Genomic DNA, 20,732 nt, shown 5'->3' on the forward strand with positions numbered 1-20,732 from the left:
GAAAGAGCTCGCACCTGGTGTCTCTCCAAGCCGCGGACTCGGTTGTCCCGACTGGGCTCTTCGCTAAGGTGACGGGCGCCGGTGTCCCGCCGTGCTGGTAGCGCTCACGCCTCGCTCGGGAAGCCGCCAGCTCCCAGCGTCGGTGCGGGGGTCAGCAAAGGGACCCGTTGCCCGCAGTACAAAGGGGAACGGCCCCGCCGGCCCGGGGCTCCTGACTGAGAGCCCCTCCGCCGCTCCGCTGGGCGAGCCCTGGGGGGCTCAGACCGGCAGGAAAGGAGAAAACCCCGCCCGCTGGGGGTTTTTCGGGCTGGCAGGTGACCCCGAAGCGGCGGGAAGCTGTCCGTCCCGTTTCTCCGCCGGGTCGGGCACCCGCTCCTCAGCTGCCCCAAGGCCCAGCCTGGCACGAAGTGACGCCGGGAAGGGTTCACGCGTGTTCAGCGGGCGGTGATCCGCTGCAGTCGTGCCGGCTGCTGCCTCCCAGCGTGAGGCCCGCCGCTCTCGTTAATTAGGCAGGCGAGACGAGAAGGGAAATGGAAGCTGAGGGAAATGAACTCCCCCGAGGTTACGCGGCGAATCACCCGCGGGGCCGGGAACGGACCTTTCCCCGCCCCGCGCCCGGCCGCGCTTCTGGCTCCCGGGCCCTTTCGGGGCCGAGGCGGGAACCGGTTCCGCCGCCGCGCCGGGGCCCCCTCCCGCCCCGCGCCGGCCGTTAACGTCAGCGAGGGGGGCGCGCTCGCGACGTCGGCGCGTGCGGGGCGGGCCGCGGAGGGAGGGGGTCACGGGGCGGGGGGGGGGTGCGAGAGAGGAGGGAGCGGGGGCGCGGCGCGCATGCGCGGGCGGTTGTCGGTGTGGGGCGGCCGGGGCCGAGGAGCGGGTGAGGCGGTGGCGGGGTGGCCCAGCGGTTCCCTTGGCGTTCCCGCCTGTGGGGAAGGGTACGTGCCTCGGCCCGGCGGCGAGCCCCGAGGAGCGGGGAGGCGGTTGGAGGGGGGCTGGTCGGGGGGGGGGGGTGGGGCTGGTCGGGGGCTCCCGGGGGGCTGTTGCGGTGTTGGGCTGGGCCTCGGGTGTGGGAAGCGGCTGCCGCCCGGGGAGGAGGAGGAGGAGGAGAAGGAGGAGGAAGAGGTGGTTGTTGTTGTTGTGGTGGTGGTGGTGGTGTTGGTGGGAGGGCCGGGGTGGGAAGGTGCGAGGCAGGCCTTGGGACTGGTCCCGCCTGCTGCCTGCCCTCCACCTCGTCCCCACGGGCTTTGTGCTGCCTCTTCTCATCGCTAATGGAGACTTCCCTTTGTCGGAGTGCAGGGTGACTTGTGAGGAATTGCCTTCCCCGGAGCCCTGGACCTGGGTTTTTTTTGTGGCCTAAGCAAAGAGGAGGAGGTTTCCTTTCCCGAGCTGTTGGCATCTCCTTGCCTGGATTCATCCCAAAGGAAGGGAGGAATGCAGCTGATAAGTCCTTAACCACCCGTGCTCCCATAGGCAGGACTAGAAGCTGGCTTCATCTTCTCTGCTTTGGCACTTTGGGGGTGGGCCTCTCTTTGTTACCTGCTCTGGGTACCTTTTTAGTGGCACTATAGACCAAAGGAGATGGAAGAAAAGGAGCGATGTGATAAATTCCAGCTGGTACCTTGAGACTAAGGGGATTCATATATTTTGACTTTTTTTTTTTTTTTTTTTCTTCTCTGCGGGGGGTGGGGGGGAGGGAAGTATTACATTTTATGGGGTATGGGAGGAGGGAGAAAAATATGTTGCAGATCTCTATGTGGTTTTTAAAACCAGCCATCAGAGGCAATTACTGAATAAACTGGGGCACAAGAGAAGGGTTTGTGAGCTGGAAGCAGAGCTAGCCTGCAAAAGAAAGGGGTGGTGGGCTGCTGTTGTGACTGTGGAGGAAGAAACTTCAGCCGCCTTCGTTTCTCACCACCTACTCTCCATCCACCCTGCGAGAAAATGAGTTGCGTGCCATGGAAAGGTGATAAGACCAAATCGGAATCGCCAGAGCCACCCCAGCTACCACCACTGCATATTTACCATGAGAAGCAGCGTAGGGAGCTGTGTGCCCTCCATGCCCTCAACAATGTCTTCCAGGACAGCAACGCCTTCACTAGGGAAACCCTGCAGGAGATTTTTCAGAGGTAGGATACTCTTTGCACTGCTGTTAGCTGTCTCTCTCCATTGTTGCTCAGAGGAATTTTTCAGATCTTATTTGGGGGGGGGGGGGGCGGGGAATAGAGCAAAGGAGGGCTTCAGAGTATGCCACTGCTTTGAACTGAACATAGCTGCTTTTAAAAATTCTCCTTCCTTCTCCCCTGCTCCTCCTCTCTCCATGCAGAAATTCTCTCTCTTTTCACTTGTTTCTTAAACTATTCTGGCTGCCAGTTTTGGCTCCCAGGGCTTTACCGCAGATGCGGTCATGTGGTTGGACTGCTGTCTTCTCCCCCACCCACCTTAATGCATCTTCTACCCATCTTCCGTGTTTTTGCCCCTCTCTCTTGTAGATATGTTATCTTGATGTTAATAATGGATTTGGGGGTTGGCTTGGGAGAGTGAAGGTGGCAGGAACGACAAATGGGTCATCATAAAAACTTCTTGATTTAGTACTGTGACACTTCTAAGTTTTTTGGAAATTAGGAGCTTTGCCAAATGAGTCACTCCTTATTCAAGCAGTAAAGTGATGTTCTTCAAATATTATTGGTTTTTTTTTTCCACGCAGCGAGACCCTGTGTACTCTGTCAAACTGGATTTAATTTCAGTAGCTAGATCCCCATTCTCTGTGGCATTGCTAAATATTTCTCAGAAGCTTCAGATTTAATAAAATTTAATAAAATTACTAAAAGTGGTTTTGAATATTACTGAGATAAATGTGAATTATTAATGTGGCCTGTACAGTAGCTCATATTTTGCTAAATGTTTACTTTATGCCGTTTTGGCACTCTGTGGAAATTCAGAGCATGCCTCTGAAAACTGTGATGACCTTTCATTGATGAAGCGAAGTAGTCAAATAGGAAACGGGGTCTCCTCTGATACTCAATCTGTGAATCTTGTACTCATTGCATAAATTGCGCTTGAATACCCATCGCCACCAGTTGATGGCATCTTGTGACAGGTAGGAAATCGCGCTTCATGGCAGCTGTTACACAGGTACAGTTGGACAAGGCAGTTGCAGTATCCTTTGCTGGTGAGCAGGGATCTGCGCGCCTGTTGCTGCTGTCCTGAAAATCGGCAGATTTATGGAACTGGTGCTTGACTCATCAAACACGTGCCTGTATTTGGCAAAAGAAATCTTGTGATGGGCAACAGCAAATATCAGATTGAAATGCTGGTTTTGATAGTGTTGTAAATAAAATTCCTGTTGGTGAAGTGGAGCTGGTCGATGGCAGGCTCAAGGCGCTCTTTGTCCAGTGACAAAGTGATATCCAGTGATACTATGGTTTTGTTCCAGAGCAGCAATTGTCAGAATCTTAATCACAGATGGATTGCTATTGGCCTGAAGCAAACAAAGGCAGTTCATGTGGTAGAAGGAGTGTGATGATCTAATTAGTTGGCTTTCATTGGGTTTGGTGAGACAGAATTAGTGTGCAGCATTAAACCTCTCGGAAGGAGCTGGGATGTTAATCTGATCGGACCTCTTGCTCTAGATTGGAGATTTTGTCTTTGACTCCAGCCTGGTGTTGTTTCATTCTCATATTTGGATCAAGATACACAGATTGATTCAGCCCCAAGAAGTGTGGAAATATAGATGGAAATTCCTCTCAGAAATGGCTGAACTATGATATACATAAGAATTGCCACTACCTTTGCATCTCTGTTGGGTTACTACTCATGTCTAGCTCTTTGACTTGCCTTTAAGAAATATGGATTTAGTTGCCCTTTATACATCACTTCATGATATCTCTTTTCTGTGTCTAGTCATGTTCTGTGTGTTGATAAAGGACTGATGAGTATTTTTAATAAGCTACAAAAACATTGCGAGGTGTGATTTTTAAACCTGGGGTTGACAAGGTAACGAAATCACAAATAAGCTCAAGCTTTCCTTAGCTTTTACCACATCCCTTGAAGAATGATTAAACCGCATTGCTTGATCATCTTTTCCCCTTTTGCTGCATCCCACTGCATAAGTCCAGTGTAGTCTCATGATTGTCATCTCAAGCGTATGCCAAAACTTGGTCCAAGCTCCCTTCGGATTTTGTAGTCCTTTCTCTTGTCTTTCCTCTAATGCAAGAAATATCTTTTTAATGTTCCTCTGGCTTTTGTTGCAGGAAGTAGGATTGCGTGTTCCAAATGTTGCATAAAGATACAAACAAAATCACTTCACTGGAGTCTGTGTATTGAGACTTGATTAGGAAAGACAACTCTGTACTGGAATCTCAGAGCCCATTGTGTTAAGACAACATGTTGATGAAAGTTTCTGACATAGAAGGCTCAGGAGGATTATTAACCGGATTTCTGTCCAATTTTGTCAGTCTTCCTCAGCTTAGTGTCTAGATATAAAAAAAACCAACTAACTTTGAGGAGGCAACTTAATTCCTTGTCTAATCAGAATCCTTCGGCTGATGATTATGGGACCTTTGTTTAGGTGTGTGTGAGTAGGGATGCTGAAGCGATTCTTGGTGAAAGCTTGCTTCTTTGAATCTCTTCATCTCATTTCTGGGGCTCTGAAAGTTATGAGAAGGAACAAGGATAAATGTGTTCTTTCAGCTCTCAAAAGCGCTTGTCTCTGGAAAACCGTGCCACAAGAGGGTGCTTGTGCAACCCAAAGGGCTCTGTTAATTGGGAGGCTTTCCTAGCTCACTGGTGCTCGTGAGAGATAATAGGTTGAAGCAGTGATCTTCAGGAATTAGTTGTAGCCAAGTGATCTTGCTTTATGGAGATGCTGGAAGAGCTGTGACAAGTTGCAGTAGTATCTCTGTGCTTAGTAAAATAGAGCAGAGATTTGGAGTCTGGAAACCATGACTCTCTGAAAATGTCACTGCCTCGCTCAGAAATGCCCTCTGGAGGGTATTAATAGCTTTTCCTATTTCCACATTGTTTCGGATTCTTCTCCCTTCTGCAGTTAAGTCACTTCCCAGGCTATTCTGCAGTCTGCTCCACTGCAAGAAAAATCACAGCTGATGCAAAAAGCTGCTTGCCTGTAGCCTCTCTAGCCTTGGTTGTTCTGCACCTCCCTACTCAATCCACTGCTTTCTTCTTCTAGTCAAATGCCTTATGTTATCAGGGAAGGAATGCAGAAGGACTGAGGGATTCTCACTAGATGAAATATGCCTGCAGAACTTGCACCGTGAAAAACGTGCAAGAACATCAGGAGTTTTGGGGGACAGAGTTGACACAAGGGAGAGGCAGGTGAAATGTGGATCTTTGGATGGTAAGAAACATCTGAACCTTGTGGCAGCAGAGCTGATGGAGTCCTTACCAATCAAAAGAGCAACTCATCAAAAGAGAACTGATCTCAGTCTTGGCTTGCTTTGGTTTGGCAGTGCGTGACCTTGCTGTTCGCTGCTCCCAGCTTCCCCCTGTGCTTGCTATTCCAGCTGTTGAAGCCCATCTGTCACCTTCATAATAATTCACCCCCTTGTTGTTTCCCCTCCTTACAAAATTTATTGGGGAGTAAAAACTGTAAAACAATACAAGTGTCTAACTGGGTTTTTTTTTTTTGCCACGTGTCCCCATGTCTTATGCCTTGCATCCATTATCTGCATTTGTGCAAAGGTTGTCATATCTTTTTGCGTGTAACGTGGTGGACTGTGATTCTGGATTTTTAGTTGCTGTAGTAATGCAAGTGATGTCTAGGCAAGCTTATGGCTTAAGCTGAAGAGATTTGTTTGTAACAAGGTTAGCTGTTTTGTTACCTACAGCAACAGATATATATATATATATATTTTTTAAGTCTTATAGCAATGGCAATGCTTTAGAAAGCTCCCAAATCCAAATATCTTCACAGCTTTGTGTCTGAATACTTCTTTCATTTACCAGAGGGGGTGGGGGAGAACAACCTTTTCTGCAGCCGACCCTTTCTGCCTCTTACCTCAGCCGGTTTTCAAGACTGATGTTGAACTCTTGAGATTATGATAGCCATTGTTCTAAATGGCAAACTGGCATTTACTCCAACTGTGAACTGAGGAAAAAATAATTGAAGCATCCTTCAGAAGTACCAGTTCAAGGGGGGAAGAAAGGCTTCCCGCTTTGTGGTCTCTTTCACAGCAAAGCTAGGGTCTCAGGAGGCTCCGTACATCAAAGTTATTCTTAATGCATTATTTAGCCCTCTCAGCCTCTCTGTTGAGTGATAAGGGGGAACAGAATAGTTTGTGTTTGAACATAAAAACCCTGAAAATGGGCTTCAAGTTATAAGGCAACTGGCCCCTTCCAGCTATGGCATGTAGGTTCAGCAAATGCTAGAGCAGTCTCCTGTTCTGTTTGCAGGCTGTCTCCCAACACCATGGTGACGCCCCACAAGAAGAACATGTTGGGAAATGGAAACTATGATGTGAACGTGATCATGGCAGCGCTTCAGACCAAAGGCTATGAGGCAGTTTGGTGGGACAAGCGCAGGTACTGAGAAGTCATGTAATTCTGGAGATGGCTGCTGTTAGTAAAAACAAGAAAGAGATGAAGTTGAAGTACCAGAATATAATCTTACTGTTGTTTTCTGCACTCTTTCAGGGATGTTAACATCATTGCCCTGTCTAACGTGATGGGCTTCATCATGAATTTGCCCTCCAGCCTTTGCTGGGGCCCCTTGAAGCTCCCCCTCAAGCGACAGCACTGGATCTGCGTCCGGGAGGTGGGAGGCACCTACTACAACCTCGACTCCAAACTCAAGGTGCCCGAGTGGATTGGAGGTGAAAGTGAGCTCAGGTAGGATTATTTGTATCTTGTTCTTCCTGCAATCCTTCCCTGTCGGAGGTGGGGAATCTGTCCTTAAACAGCAATTGAAATGTTTATGGTTGACCTTCAATAGCAAAGTTTGAGAGTAATAAGGTTCCTGTGCCTCCACTTAGAGTTATATGCTGTTTGCGTGGAGCTAGGAAAATGGTTTTGGCAGTGGTGATCTCTGCGAGCTCAGGAGAGCCTAGCTTCGTCCCTCACATGGCTGGCTCTGTCACTAGTGATGAAGGTAGAGGCCAAGCCTGGTATTAGCAGGTGACACCTGCAACGAGATGTGCTGTGCCTGACTCTCTCCCCAAACGTGAGAGTATCAGCATTCCTTTGCCTCTTTAGTAGCAATCTGTGTAGAAGTTCCCAACAAAAGGCTTTTTGGACTAAAAGTGCAGCCTTATCCCTGACACCAGTGAAAACCGCTTGCTAGGAATTGCTTGCCTGTGTAAGCAAAAACTGCACTTCTGGCTCAACTCCTCTCCTCTCTTCAATCTTAACACAAGATGGTTCCTGTAATTACTTTGGAAAGTCTCGCTCGCTCTTACTTGCTGTTCAGCTTCCATTCCTTTCTGTTCTAAAGCTTACTAGCAGCTTTGCTGCCTCAGCCAGGCTTGTTCTGAGTTAGGGATCGCACACAAGCAGCGTTTGCAGAGCATACCGTGCTGCTGAAGTCTCAGTACAGCCTTTTGTGAGCTTCTGGGATAAAGTAACGCAGTTCTGGAACTGCAGTGCAGAGCTTCTGGTGGATTTTATCCTGGGTGTGCTGTTCTTCTGCAATAAATAAGGGCTTCCTCTATAGGGAATTTTGAAAATATGGACTGAAAGATATCAGAGAAAACATTGATTTGACTGTCATGATTATCGGGAGATAATCCAGATTTGGTATTAGAAAAAGTTTACAGGCAGAAGGGGGCTGCAGAACCACATCAAATGACCAGGTGGTATGCTGCTGCTATGACCTGCGATAAGGACGTCTAAATGACAGTGGTTTTTTTCCCAGAAGTGTTCTGGATTTGTTGTAATTACTTTAAAGTACAGTGGGTTTTTTTTTTATCTTGGAGATGTGAAGAAACTGAACTTGGTTTAAATTCTGTTTTTGCCACCTTGGAAAATTGGGAAGTTTATATAGACTTACCCCTGCTGAGGCAAAGATCATGCTTATCGGATTGTGCAATAGCTTACTGGGTTAGAGGCCTGTTGAATCTCGTGGGGCAAGTTTAATGTTTGGTTTTGTTTTTTTTTTTCTTGTCAGGAAACAACTGAAGTCAGTGTATGTGGGTTTCCTCCTGTTTCTTGTCATGTTTGAAGAGTTAGTTGCATTTAGTTGTTGTAGAAGATGAAGTTCTACATTCAGTAGTGCTTATTTCTGTTTCTCTTTACGATAGGAAATTTTTGAAACACCAGCTGAGAGGAAAGAACTGTGAACTCCTGCTGGTGGTGCCAGAGGAGGTGGAAGCACATCAGAGCTGGAGAGCTGACGTGTGACCTGGACCGACTCTGTCCTCCCACTACAGCTCTTCCCCTTTACCGAACTCCTGACGTCCTGAAACCTGGATAACGGGTGCCCCGACTCTTTTCATCTGGAACTTCCTTTGTTTAGGCTCTTCTCTTCCTTCCTTGGTGCAATAGGGCAACGGCATAGGACATTGGGGGAGGTGGGTGGGAAAGAATTGAGGGCAAAGTGGAGGAAACTGGAAGCCAATCACTTTAATTGCAAAGGCAGATGAGCTGCGTGCCCTTCAGCTAGCTAGGAGGCGTCGCGCTCTTTAAAATTGGGCTCTGGGGCTAGGGTGTCTGGAAGCCTCTGGCCTCCCTTTCCCCACACGGGTCAAGGCTGTGTGTGGTGGGACACTGCTCCCTCCAAGGCTTGCCGGGGAGGAGCAGGGGCCAAGCACACTGCTGCCTCTTCACAAGTCTCTCCCTCCAAAACAAGTCATGGTGAAGACGTTTGCAATTCCTAAGGGTCTCTCAGGACACTCTCAAAACACTAGGAATGGTACGGTGCTCAGCGTAACCCTCTGCTTCTTAGGGATGGTTTGTGCCAGGAATTAGAAAACGGTAATTACAACAGTGTCATCTTTCAAGGAATTCTTTGGATAGCTAGCGGATTCTTCCCCAGTATCTCCAGGGACTTAAGTATGTGGTTAAGGCGATGTGGAAACAGCAAGCACAGGCGTATTGAGGAGTATCGAGTTTCTGGACTGGAGAGACACTGTAGTCTGCTTGGGTTTCTTTGTGGTCCATTGGGTTTTTTTAATTACTTTTTAGTTTCTATTTTGGTTTTCTGCATGGTCATCCGGTAGTTTAGGGGCTGCTCGGAGAGAGGAATAAAACTAAAGGGGTTTTGAGAGGAATTTGTTCCTTTTTATTTTCCTCTTTCCAGAAGTCTAGCCCGCAGTCGCAAATGTCATGCAAAATGTCCCAGAAAGAGGTAAAGTTGCAAAGCAAAAATCGGCTGAGGAAGGAAGCCTTTATAATAGTCAGGTGTTGCCCCTTCTATTGTTACTGGCTGATAACGTGGGAGATGCAGAGGGTCCACTACAGCCTTCGGGCGTTACAGAGACTCTGGCCTGCTGGCTGAACCAACTTCTCCTTTACCATTGGCCAACAAACATTCCATTCATGGACGAATCGCTTTTTCCTCCCCTCCCTTCCGCGGGGAAGAGCGACTAGACGTGGAGATGCTAGGAGTCGTCTCTGCTGGCTGTTTCCCGGTCACCTGGGTGAGCTCTAGCTCAGTCGCGCCTTCCACAGCGAGGAGGAGGAAACGCTGAATCTAGAACAGACTTTGTGGCATTTAGCTCTTCCTGGCCAAGCTGCTGTTTGCTTCCCTGCTTTAGGCGTGGGATATCTCAGTCAAAGAGTGATCTCTGGGACGCGACGGAGCTTGAAGGACCCCGCTCCATCGTGCAGGGAAGTCTCATTGCTGGTGTTTGAGCTTGCGAAAGGAGAGGGGCTGTAACTACCTTTTCTCAATTATTTTTCTCTTAAGAGCTCCGCAAAGCATGAGCGGGTGCTCGAAGCTGAGAGACCACCAAACTCACACCTTCCCAACAGAGAACAGAGGCCGTGTGACGACGGGACAATGACGATGTTCACTGACCCTCAGACATCTGGCAAGCACCATTTTGCAGTCTTTTGAGCACAGCCTCCCGCAGTTAAGGGCAAATGGCTCTTAGGTTTTAAAGTCCCAGCATTTCTATTAAAAGTCCTATTTCGTAACACATTCCACTGACCAATACCAGCTGGCAGAGTTTTTAAACACTTTACAGGCAGGACGCGCAGCCTGCAGGCGTTCTGCTCGTGACTTGAAGCCATTTCCTCAAGAGGGAAAAGGGGGAAAATCCCAATCTCAACAGCAACTTTTTCTATGCTGATTAAAGTCGCACTTTGGAGAAACCCTGTTTGCATGGAAACTGCAAGCCAACGGATCAGTGCACAATATGCAAAGTTGTTTTAAAATATTTTTGGGGGCTGCTTTCCCCTCCTTGTTTGTCAGCACCTTTCCCGTGGCGGGGGGGAACAGTGTGATCCAGCTGCTCAGGTAAAGGGAAAGTGTACGATCACACCGCCGCGGGAGGTGAGGCTGCTGCACCCGAGAGGGTGGGCCAGCAGGTCCAGACCCACCGCTTGGGAGTGGGAAAGCCCGTGTTTTGTTTTCTTGCTTGTTTTGGTTTTGTTAGAGCCTTGTCTTGGGTTTGTTTACAGAGTTGTATTTTGTTTAACCAAATATTAAAAATGGGGAAAAAAAAAATTTCCATATAAATGTCTTATCACTTCTGTATGTTCAACTGAATTCTTCTGTAACAAAGTATGTAAAGGAAAAATAAAGTTGTGGTTTTTTTTTTTCTTTGGTTATAAAACTGCAACCTTTCTCTGAGTCAGCCTGAAAAGTTGGTTTCTGGTGCTGAGGCAGAATCCCTGCTCTGAGACCTTCCCTAATGCACGCGGAGTTTTCTCAGCACCTGAAGGTGACAGAGCCCTGTCCCTCTCTGCCCCCTGGAACAGAAGGGTCCCTACCCGCAAAGCCACCAACAGCTCTGAAAGAACGGAGCCTCCCTGAAGGATGTCTATTAAAACCACACTGCTCAGGTTGGATTTATTTAATATTCAATACAAAAAAATATGCAGCTGATATCTGATGTTCTACTTCATGAGGCAGAGGATCAGCACGGATGTGATCGTCTTGAACCCGGCCTGCTGCTCCCTCGGCGCTCGCGCACACGTGAAGTCGCCGTGAACGTATTTTTGCAGACGCATCTTCCTGCAGAGTGTTTCCCACAGGGTACAGCTACCTGCACCCCTCCTTCCTCTGCTTCACCTGCTGGGAAAGCTGCTCCTCCTCCTCCTCCTCCTCCTCTCACTGGTGTCCTTCGGCTCCAAGTCAACCAGGAAAGGGTTTGTTTTGTTTGGCTGCTGCCTTTCAGAACCTGACCTGTGCCCCAAGGTGGTTTTGGGGGGGCGGTGGGGCAAGGAGTCTGGAAGAACTCCGCCAGTTCAAGTCTGTAACTGTTTACGGTGTACTGACTGAATAAAAGGAAAGACTCACAACTTCTAGCAGGGGGGGAGGATGCAGACAGGAGCCAGCATCAGGTCCAGAGGCGGGGGCTTCCCCCTCCACCACATTATGAACAGGTCAATGTCCCGAAGGAGAACCAAAAATAAAAACAAACGGGAAAAAAAAATGCCCTGACCCAATAAATCAACAGTTCAATATACCATCATCTCAAAGTCTTCCCACATGATATGAATCCAACGCAGCTTCCGCAAATTAGATTTTTCCGGACAGTGGAGGCAGGGCCCCTGGCATTCCCCCTGAGAGCCCCGTGTTGGGTCCGAGGAGGATCTGGAAAGAAAACGGTCAGGTGAGGGGCTGTGTGGACACGGGGTGGCTGCCCCACGCCGCCTTCCCCTCCCTTGGCCACTTGGCGAGGCGCCGCAGGTGCCAGCAGCCTTCTACAGAATTAGTTCCTCCCCTGTGACGACAACCAAGTTTAATGCTCAACCACACCAAATGCAAACGGGATGGATTGGGACGTTACCACGTTTGCCCACGCGCACTCCCCGCTGCGTATTTCGGCCCCGTGAAAGCTGGGCTGCACTTGCTGGAATTTGCCACCAGCCCGTTATGGAAATCAGTGAGACCATCCCGTTCAAAAATCCAACCAGAGTATCTGGTGGGATGAACGAGGCTGCAATGTGTAACAAACTGCACTCTTTCCTGTGTTCCCTAAGCTCCTCCAACGGCCGGTGACCGGGAGGAGGCGCAGGCACCCGGAGCCGACTCCGGCAGAGAGAGGGCTGCGGTGCTCCCGCCTCACCTGTCGCTGCTGCAGCTGCTGCTGTTGCTCCATCTGCAGTTTTTCCGTTTCAAAGACGACAGGAAGAACCAGAATCATGAAGGAGGTGGTCCCAATCCACAGAGCTGCCCTGGAAAACCTAGGGAGGGGAAGGCAGGTTAGGAATAAGAGTCAGTTCTTCAGCTGCTCCTTCCAGGCGCCTGGCTTCTCCTGCGTTTCTCTTCTGTGCCTCAGACAAAAGCCCTCCCCCTATCCCACTCGCAAGCCAGCTTCCCCCCAGCACCTTCCCCCCGCTCGCCTTTGCCCACGCTGCCCAGAAACAAAAACCGGGGCCCCGCCGCTCCCCGCCCCGCAGCCCCGGGGCCCGCTCCCCAGGGACACCCGCCCCCCGCCCAGCCCAGCCCGGCCCGCCGTCCCCTCACCGGTACATCTTCTGCGCTACCGTCAGCGACAGCTCGAAGGTGGCTCCGGCGGCCGAGCGGACGCTCTCGGGGAACATCTCCGTCAGCCCCCACAGCCGCTCCGCCAGCGTCTCGTCCAGCTGCGGGCGGCACGCAGCGCGTCAGGCCCTGCGCGCCCCACGGGGTCACCCCGCCCGCACCGCCCCGCACCGCCCCGCACCAGCCCGCCCCACCGCCGCCGGCCGCCCCGCTACCTCTTCGTCGTCCTCTTCTTCCTCCAACTCGTCCTCCAGCTCCTCGGCCTTGCCCGAGCCGCCCTTGGGCAGCAGCTCCTCCGGAGAGAGGGACGCAGCGGCAGCCATCACCACCAGGCGGGGACGGAGGGGGCGGTGAGACAGCGGAAGCGGAAGGGCGGGCGGAGCGCCGCCGGAAGTAGGGCGGAGCCTCCCGCCGCCTGGGCAAGACGCCGGGGCATGCAGCGACCCCTGGCGGCCGGGAGGAGCGGCAGCCGCCCTTCCCCCCCCGGTCCCCGTCCCCGTCCCGGTTCCCCCGGCCGCCCCAGCTCGCAGCGCGACCCTTTACACAACAAACACCCGTGAAATCCGGTTGTAAATGCAATATTTTTTTTAATGTAAAGTATGCAAAACCCTGCAGAACACGCAACTCCAGCATCCTGCTCCCCAAGGGCACGCCGTGACACTTGTACAAGCCCCTGCAGGCCCCTCCGGCGGGACAGATTTCGGAGGGCGTGGGGTGTGGTGGGGCAAGGAGAGGCCCACCCGGCGGTGGATCTTCTCCACCGGCTGCGGTCAGGCTGCCTTAGGAAAGAGGGTACCAACCGCCGGGCTGCGGTGAGGAAACATCGCGAGGTAAAGTGCTCGAGAAGAAAACGTGAGCGTTAATTAACAGCATGGCGGCGTGACCCGGGGCGCCGAAGCAGCCATCACGCGGCACCGACAGCACCGCAGAGCGCTGCAGGCACCTCGTTACCGGCGGTTCCGCGGAAGGCAGTCCCCACACACAGCACCAAAGCGGCCAGGAGACCCCAGCCAGCCCTGCTGCCGCAGGGGCAGCCCCCTTGCCGCCCCACGTCCTCCGGCCACCTCTTCTTCTTCACTTCCTCCTCCGGCTGTGGTTCTTCAGTTCCTCCAGCTCCTTCTCCATCAGGTGGGACTCGGCCGTGGTCTCGGAGAGCTGCAAGGCACAGGGAACGACGACGAGAGTGAGCGACTCCTCCAACCTCCGCAGCTGCGGGCCGTCACCCGGCCTGCAACCTCGCAGGGTTGGGAGGCGCGCGGCAGGACACGAAAGCCCCTCAGAGGGATCAGAGGTCGCTCTCCCTCTGGAGAAGCGCCTCACGTCGCGGCAGCACATGCCGCAGGATGCTCGTGCCCTGGCAGCTTTTCCGATTTCACAGCACAACCTTTTCAGAGGCGTCGCCGAGATTTACGGCCGCAAGCCAGCACCCGTGCGAGGGAATTTGTTCCCGTTTGAGTGAGAGGGAAGCTGAGGTTTCACACTTCCCTGAAATCGCCTGGAAAACCTGAGAGCTGCTGGGACTTCCGCTGAGTACTCCGGCCACAAAAGCCGCCTCAAGTTTTAAAACACGGGGAGAGTGTAAGGAAGGAAAATGACGAAGGAGTAAGCGTGTGTTTGCTCAGACTGACATAAAGGCTAAATCAGTTATAGAGTGAGGATACATCTGCTCTATTTCATCGAAAACATCTCCAGATTTTAAGCATGAAAGCTGAGATCTCTGTGTAAGGTTGAATTTTAGCTTATTTAGGGCTTGGGAATCCTTTCATCCACAGGTTTACACGTAGAATAGATGTCACACCGCTTGTCACAGCGGAAGGAAGCTTTAATCTTCTGTGACCAGGAGGGGTGACTGTAACCCGGTTTCACAATTCGGGCAGAGGGGCAGGGAAAACGCCTGCACTCCACGCAGGAAGGGAAAGAGGAGACACGGCGCTCGCAGGGGCTCCTGCCTCATCCAGCCACAGCCTTCACAAAAGTCAAGCTCTGCTGCGGGGTACGGGGAACCTTTCCCTCCTCGCACAGAGTAGATCAGACTTTACTCCCAGAGTCACTGTGCCGTTCAGAGTTGTCTTGCGTAGCAGGGTAAAGCGGAAAGAGCAGGGTGCAGTGAGAACGGCCTCCTTCGGCGGCCCCCGCACCCTTCGCTTGGGCACTGCCGCTGCTGCGGACAGGTGGCAGTTTGGGAAAGACTCACCATGTCCAGCAGAATATCCACTTTCAGCCGAAGGAGGTTGTTTTCTTCCTCAAGCTGCTGGTTTCGTTTGCGTAAGCGCTGCATTTCCCTGCGATCCCCCGTGAAGCTTCCCGATTCTGGAAGGAAAGAAAGAGGTCAAAAAAAATACGGACTGTCAGCCAAGCGTGGCTACTTCAGATCACATCAAGCTGAGCTGCACTCTACCTGCCACCCACTGGCCATTTTCAAACTTGAGGCTCTGGCCAGTGAGGTTCATGGTGGGGATGCCGTACTCCAGGCCCAGCTCAATCTCCCGGGTCGATCTGTCCAGCTGCAGGGACGAGATCACGCTCAGCGTTTTACAGAAATCCAAAGCCAGCTCCCGCTTTCCCATTTCTTAGCGACTGGCATTCCGGTGGACGCTGCTGGTCTGACTGGCCCTGGAGCCTGAAACCCTTACTTTAGTCAGTGGAGGACCGTGCCTGCACCTTCTCCCACCCAAACACACACTCCTCTCTCTGGGCACAAGGCGAAACAGTTCTGGGCCACAGGTGGGGTGATGACGCTCCTATCCTGAGCTATCCCGTTTTTAAACTTCGCGTCTGGTCACCGTTGATGGGAAACGGTGCCGCGGCGCGGGAGGAAGGAGGAGGCGAGGAGCCAGCCAGCGTTTCGGCAGCCGAGCCACGGGCACTGGGACTCACCAAGTGCAGGTTGGAGAGAGAGGCGCATTTCCTGGGGGGGGTCTTCTTCGGGCTGAAGGTGTTCCCGAAGAGCGGCATGGCGCGCTGCCGGCCGGGCGTGCGGGGCGCTCCCGACGGCCTCGCGCCGAGCAAGGGGGTCGCGGCCGGCCTGGGGCCGCAGGCCAGCAGCAGCGGTGCGAGGACGAGACGGGGGCGTTGGCGGGGAAGGGGTTTTCCTGTGGGGACCCGTTTTCTGGTGCTCCCACCGACGCGGCCTGGTTTCCACCTAAAACCGGACCCCGCACCCACAGGAGTTTAGGCGGGGGGAGGGGTGGGGGGGGGGTGTGGCCTTCCCGCCGCCCCGCGCGGGCACGCGGCCGCCCTCGCACCTCCGCCGTCACGTGACCAGGGCGGAGCGGGGCCGCCCCTGACGCCCGTTCTCCCCCTCCGCCCCCCGCCCCAACTTGCGCCCGGGCCCGCCGCGTACACACACACCCCACCCCCCCCACAACCCCCCCGCGCAGGCGCACTCGGCAGCCATCCCCAGCGCCACGCGGGCCGGCACCGGTGGGGGGGCGGGGAGGGGGGGAGCACGGGCCGCACCACCCAACGGGAGCGTTGAGGAGAAGGGAAGCGAGAAGCGGAGAAGGTGATTCCCCGTCACCGGGATGGTCCCGCGTTCTGTGTTTCCCCCCCCGACACTTCACCGGCGAAAACAGCGAGCTCGGCGAGGGCAGATGAGGAACACTCTCCCGCCCCCTCCCCCCGCCCCAGAGTGGTAGGGTCCCCCCGCGGTGCGGGGACGGGGAGCCCAGGCCGTACCATCGGGGTTCGCCCTAAGTAGGGGGGGGGGGGGGGAAAGGAGAAAGCACCTCTCCGGCGAGCCGCGCCTGCTCCCCGTCCGTCTCCGCGCCGATGGGCTCCGCCGCCGCGTGCCCCGGGAGCGGTTTGCGGCCGTTGCGTTGCTATGGCGACGGCGGGCCTCCGCCGCTTCCCGCCCCCCTCCGCCCCGACACTGCTGTCGAGGCGGCGGCGGCGGCGGCGGCCCTCAGGCCCGGGCGGCGGGACGGGGCCCCGCGGTCGTGCCCGGGCGGCGGCTGCCGTGAGGAGCGATGGCCGCGGGGGATGCTCCGGGGCTGCCGCCGCCGCGGAGGGCCGGGCTGGCGGGCCTTCGCGTAGCCTCGGCGGCCTTTTGGCGTCCCGGCTCCGGGCCCCGCTCTGGCCCCCGAGCCTCCCCTCTGGGCCCCGCTGGCTGCGGGGGAGAGCGGGTGGCGCGGAGGAGCGGCGCCGGTGGAGATGGGGCTCTTCGCGCCGTCCGGCTGCATCCCGCTTGCGGTGTTCTGCCCGCTGGTTCCTTACACGTTCCCTAAAACGCCTGAATTGGTTGAAAGTCTTCCAAAAATTGGGGTTTGTTTTTGCAGCTAAACAACGAAACGCTATTAGGCAGAGAATCCTTCCTTATTTAGGAACATGGGAGAAGAAGTGGAGGAGGTCTGTGGCCCTGGACTCCCCGAGTTCAGGGAATGGTGGGTTAGAAGTTGGAGACAGAAGAAGAGGCAGTTCTGTAAGAAGCTGTCCTCTGCAGCAGTCCCAGCGCCCCGATTTTCTGCGGATGTTACGAAGGCCTCCCTGCTCAGCACACGATGGGATACATCTGGTTTTCTTGTGTTACTTGCTGGGTTGTATTCCATGGGAGGTGGCTTTGGTAGTTGGTTTGGATAATACTTTGAGTGAACGGCAGGGGTATGTAGCAGATATCACCAGTGTTTTTATACTGCAGAGGCAAAATGCCACTCCTTTTCTAAATGTTAAAATAGTTCTCCAATCTATTAGAACTTGGTGACCTGAAATTACTTGCTTCATTGTTAGAAAAAGCTTCTGTTGAGGACTTTGCGAGGCTTTCTGGAAAATTTTAGATTACTGAGATTATACGAGGATACTGACTTCAGTCAGCAAAGAAATAAACAATAAAAAACAAAACAAAGCAAAACAAAACGGGAGGGGGGTGGGGTAGCGGATAAACAGAAGTGCCAGGAAAGAGAGGAGAAAATAAGGGAATCACCAACCTTTTAATTTAGTTTGTACATGTGTTAATACTGCACACACAAAAAAAAAAGTTTGTCAACAGTCTTCATTCTCAGTGTTTAACTGACACTCTGCCTGAAGTGAACCAGAAAATTCCTCAACTGGAATGAGAATTGGAAAGATACCACAGTACCAGCCCGATAATTACAGACAAGAAAAATCTCAGGTGCTGCTGTGTCATCTGGTAGTCCAGTTAAGCAATATCTGATTCTTCCAGGACGCATGCTATAAAAACAGTGGCCTTCTGACTCTGTGCATTGGAAATTAGTATTTTATTTTTTTTTCTTGTAGAATGGATTACAGGGATGGGGGAACCAAGACCCTTAAAAGTAGAACACAAACTTGTAGTTCTGAACAAGGGCTTTGTGAAGTAATTGTGGCTTCTACCAGCATTTAACATCCATATGTGTGTGCGCGCATAAATTGGATAAGAAAGACGAAAAGGCCAGAGTGAAATGAGAGCAAGAAGCTTGGACAGAAAGCTGTAAGAATGTAGAATTACAATTTTGAACTGAAAAAAAACCCTGCAGCTAATGTAACTGTTTGTAAGACTCAAAGGCCATACAGGACAGTGATGAACTGAGCTCTTAACACTTGCTTTCATTTTTTTTTTAGTTGCTAAATACATTGAAAAATTTTTAGTTTCCAAATACTCAGACCTGAAGAGCTCTTGATGAGAGAAGCATCTCCCTGAGATGCTCAAAGACTAAGGCATGCGTGTTTCCTTTATAAATATTTCAGGGGTTTGTTATTGGGGAAAAAAGGGACGTGCCCCACCAGTCATACAGGGGTAGTAATGTTCACCTTCCTAGAATAAACCTGTATGTTTCAGCACAGTTATATGCTTGAGTTCTCCTTGCACTAAGCAGGCTGGGTATTGTAGTAATAGATCGTAATTATTGTAAAAACTAAACTGTGTTGTTTATCCAGCGTCTCACAGGGATTCTCTGCGGCAGAGACTGGAAAAAGCCAGGCAGCCCATCCCTACCGCCCTGGCATGTGAGGTGAATGTGTCCTTCTGTGTGCCCGATTGCTGCGTGCACAATGCTAATCTGTACATGAATAGTTTACAGTTGGTAGGGCTTGTGAATGAGAGTTCAGAAAGCTTCTCCAGAAGTTTGAAAGCAAGAGAACGAGGTCCAGTGTCTGATTTTTGGAGTGATTTGCTTCAGGAATCTTTCTTCCTTTGCATGGTTTTACTAAATTTTGTTTCTTGCCAGACTCCATTTCCTTGAAAAATGCTGTGGAATTTCCTCGCTGCACCAACCTCCCAAGCTCTTCTGACAGTAGCTTTTTGTGGTTATTTCTCCACTTATATCAGGCAGATATTGAGACAAGAGCTGCCCACTGCTGTTTCTAGCATTGCCTCTGAATATATTGCATTGTTCTCCTGCCAGCGGGTAGTTTGACGTATGATTTTATGTGATGTTAAAAGCATTATGTTGTAGCACTGTGCATCCTTCTGTGCCTGTCACTTTGTGGGGAAGCAAACACCGCGTGCGCTCTCTCTCTCCCAGTACAATAACTAGAGATGCTGCTTAGGATCTGCAAAAGTTCATTAAACAGCGAGGGACCTGCATATTGCAGACATTGTGTAAGGAAACCACGTCTCTTTTTATGAAGACATCTTTGGGAACACTGGTGGAAGGCAGGTGACAGGGCAAAGATAGCGCTATAGCACATGACATTGTGGAAATTTTGGAATAGACCCAAGCTGCTCTTGGTGGCCTGATTTGAAGCATCTTCCTTGGCTTTTGTGGTTCACAAGCGATACAGAATCTGTAGCTAAGATGGTTTCAGACCCACTTTTAACTCCATAGTGTTTCTCTTGCCTTTTTTTTCCTACACACTGTGGGATTTATTATTGTTCTCTGTTACATCAATAATTACAGGGAAACCCCACTGACTGGTGAATTCAGTAGACTTACTCTAGGCTTACTCTGATGTCAAAGAGAATATTTATTGTGATTATTGCTGCTTCAAACTTGCTACATTGACTGGTAGGCTAAATGAGACTGAGTGTAGAACCTATAAAATAAAATATTTTTTGGCATATTGAAATTAATTCCATGCCTCATTTCTTCAGCAGTGAGATAACTTGAGATAATTCCTGTCGCCTCAGTACTCTGCAGTTAACTATGTCCCTTCTTTTAGTATCCTAGGTATTAGAACATCTCACCTACATTTTATTGACAAAGCAAGCACCTCTTTTCTTTCCCTATTTGTTTCTTGTCACTCAAGAGATAGAAGAGCAGCTGTTTCACCGCTCTGCAAAGAATTATGCTTTCCTCCTGCTTGACTATCGCAGATTCCACCACCAGGCGGCCCTCATTGAAGTGCTTATAGCTCGGCAAAGAAAACACAAGGACAGTCAAATGAGATGCAGAAACCCATCCCCACAGGAGTAATCCGAAACTAATACTTATCCTGTAAACAGAGGTTTTTCAAGTGCTGTGCAGGCATCTATCAATTAATTCTTGCAGGAATGCTAATATCCACCCATCAATTGTACTGTAACTGTTGATGATAGTGATGTGTCATGGGTGGTATCCCCGCATCGAATCACCAAGCGATAGCCAGGAAAGTTCATGCCTTTGTCTTCTGGATAGTAAAGCTCTTAATAACGTAAGTAAAATAATAAAATGAGGGAAAAGCACGGTTTTGATTTCTGGTCACTCACGTCTGCCCTCTATCTTTCACCCAAGGAATATGCCTTCACCTAATTCACCTCTGCCTTCTCTCTTTTAGTTACTTATTCCTGGGTTCTTAATTTTCTGCCACTCTTCACAGCAGGTTTTTATTCTCTCCTGACAGTTCCAAATATCTACACTAACTGCCTGATTATTCTCTTTTGCTAGCATGGCCTTCTTTAAAGAAAAGGGGAAGGATAAATATTTTCATCCTTTTTTTTTTTTTTTTTGCCAAATAGTGCATTTTTAAATTACTGGCTCTTCAAAGCTGCAGTCATTGCTTTGGCTGAAGTGTAGGCTTGATTATTCAAAAAACCCAATGATCTCTTAACTAAAAAGTATATAGAGTTGTCATTTTTTCTGTCCTTAACGCTAGGTTTTTCTCTTCACTGCTGAGTCCAGCCTTCTATATCTGATTCTGTTCTGGTTTCCCAAGATTGTGTTTCGGTAACGATGAGTCCAACACACAGCTTTGCAATGCAATTTCAGAATGGATGGTA

At 51.2% G+C, this 20,732-nt stretch overlaps 3 protein-coding genes across 5 annotated transcripts; 1 reads left to right on the plus strand and 2 right to left on the minus strand.

The window, feature by feature from the left end:
* Positions 1 to 79: 79 nt before the first annotated feature.
* Positions 80 to 10,730, plus strand: JOSD1 (Josephin domain containing 1). 3 transcript variants are annotated; one of them, XM_086752895.1, is made up of 5 exons: positions 80 to 314; positions 1,294 to 2,123; positions 6,406 to 6,534; positions 6,646 to 6,840; positions 8,247 to 10,730. In XM_086752895.1, exons 2-5 carry the CDS (start codon positions 1,939 to 1,941, stop codon positions 8,344 to 8,346), a joined length of 609 nt encoding a protein of 202 aa, XP_086609021.1. In that variant the 5' UTR covers positions 80 to 314; positions 1,294 to 1,938; the 3' UTR covers positions 8,347 to 10,730. The 3 variants fall into 3 exon arrangements, with proteins under 3 accessions (XP_086609021.1, XP_086609006.1, XP_010122384.1); XM_086752880.1 differs by lacking the exon at positions 80 to 314 and adding an exon at positions 837 to 932; XM_010124082.2 differs by lacking the exon at positions 80 to 314 and having other exon boundaries at positions 1,212 to 2,123.
* A 219-nt stretch (positions 10,731 to 10,949) lies between these two features.
* TOMM22 (translocase of outer mitochondrial membrane 22) lies at positions 10,950 to 12,950 on the minus strand. Its single transcript, XM_086752906.1, has 4 exons — positions 12,817 to 12,950; positions 12,584 to 12,702; positions 12,183 to 12,300; positions 10,950 to 11,707 (listed from the first exon to the last, which is right to left on the minus strand). Exons 1-4 carry the CDS (start codon positions 12,922 to 12,924, stop codon positions 11,633 to 11,635), a joined length of 420 nt encoding a protein of 139 aa, XP_086609032.1. The 5' UTR covers positions 12,925 to 12,950; the 3' UTR covers positions 10,950 to 11,632.
* Positions 12,951 to 13,177: 227 nt separating this feature from the next.
* CBY1 (chibby 1, beta catenin antagonist) lies at positions 13,178 to 16,770 on the minus strand. The gene is made up of 5 exons (XM_086740126.1): positions 16,330 to 16,770; positions 15,479 to 15,743; positions 15,000 to 15,105; positions 14,796 to 14,911; positions 13,178 to 13,756 (listed from the first exon to the last, which is right to left on the minus strand). Exons 2-5 carry the CDS (start codon positions 15,554 to 15,556, stop codon positions 13,676 to 13,678), a joined length of 381 nt encoding a protein of 126 aa, XP_086596252.1. The 5' UTR covers positions 15,557 to 15,743; positions 16,330 to 16,770; the 3' UTR covers positions 13,178 to 13,675.
* Between the last annotated feature and the right edge of the window lie 3,962 nt (positions 16,771 to 20,732).

This window comes from Chlamydotis macqueenii, chromosome 1 (genome assembly GCF_036417535.1).
Source record: "Chlamydotis macqueenii isolate bChlMac1 chromosome 1, bChlMac1.mat, whole genome shotgun sequence".
NCBI classification, from domain to species: domain Eukaryota; kingdom Metazoa; phylum Chordata; class Aves; order Otidiformes; family Otididae; genus Chlamydotis; species Chlamydotis macqueenii.

Bases quoted from the DNA above. Each gene is read 5' to 3' on its own strand.
- CBY1 (XM_086740126.1), bottom strand. From the start codon at position 15,556: ATGCCGCTCTTCGGGAACACCTTCAGCCCGAAGAAGACCCCCCCCAGG. The intron at 15,106-15,478 runs GTGAGTCCCAGT...TCGTCCCTGCAG, and splicing joins CTCTCTCCAACCTGCACTTG to CTGGACAGATCGACCCGGGA. The intron at 13,757-14,795 runs GTGAGTCTTTCC...TGTGCCTTGCAG, and splicing joins TGGATATTCTGCTGGACATG to CTCTCCGAGACCACGGCCGA.
- JOSD1 (XM_086752895.1), top strand. From the start codon at position 1,939: ATGAGTTGCGTGCCATGGAAAGGTGATAAGACCAAATCGGAATCGCCA. The intron at 6,535-6,645 runs GTACTGAGAAGT...GCACTCTTTCAG, and splicing joins GTTTGGTGGGACAAGCGCAG to GGATGTTAACATCATTGCCC. The intron at 6,841-8,246 runs GTAGGATTATTT...TCTTTACGATAG, and splicing joins GGAGGTGAAAGTGAGCTCAG to GAAATTTTTGAAACACCAGC.
- TOMM22 (XM_086752906.1), bottom strand. From the start codon at position 12,924: ATGGCTGCCGCTGCGTCCCTCTCTCCGGAGGAGCTGCTGCCCAAGGGC. The intron at 12,301-12,583 runs GTGAGGGGACGG...TCCCCTCCCTAG, and splicing joins GTAGCGCAGAAGATGTACCG to GTTTTCCAGGGCAGCTCTGT. The intron at 11,708-12,182 runs GTGAGGCGGGAG...TTTTCTTTCCAG, and splicing joins AGCAGCTGCAGCAGCGACAG to ATCCTCCTCGGACCCAACAC.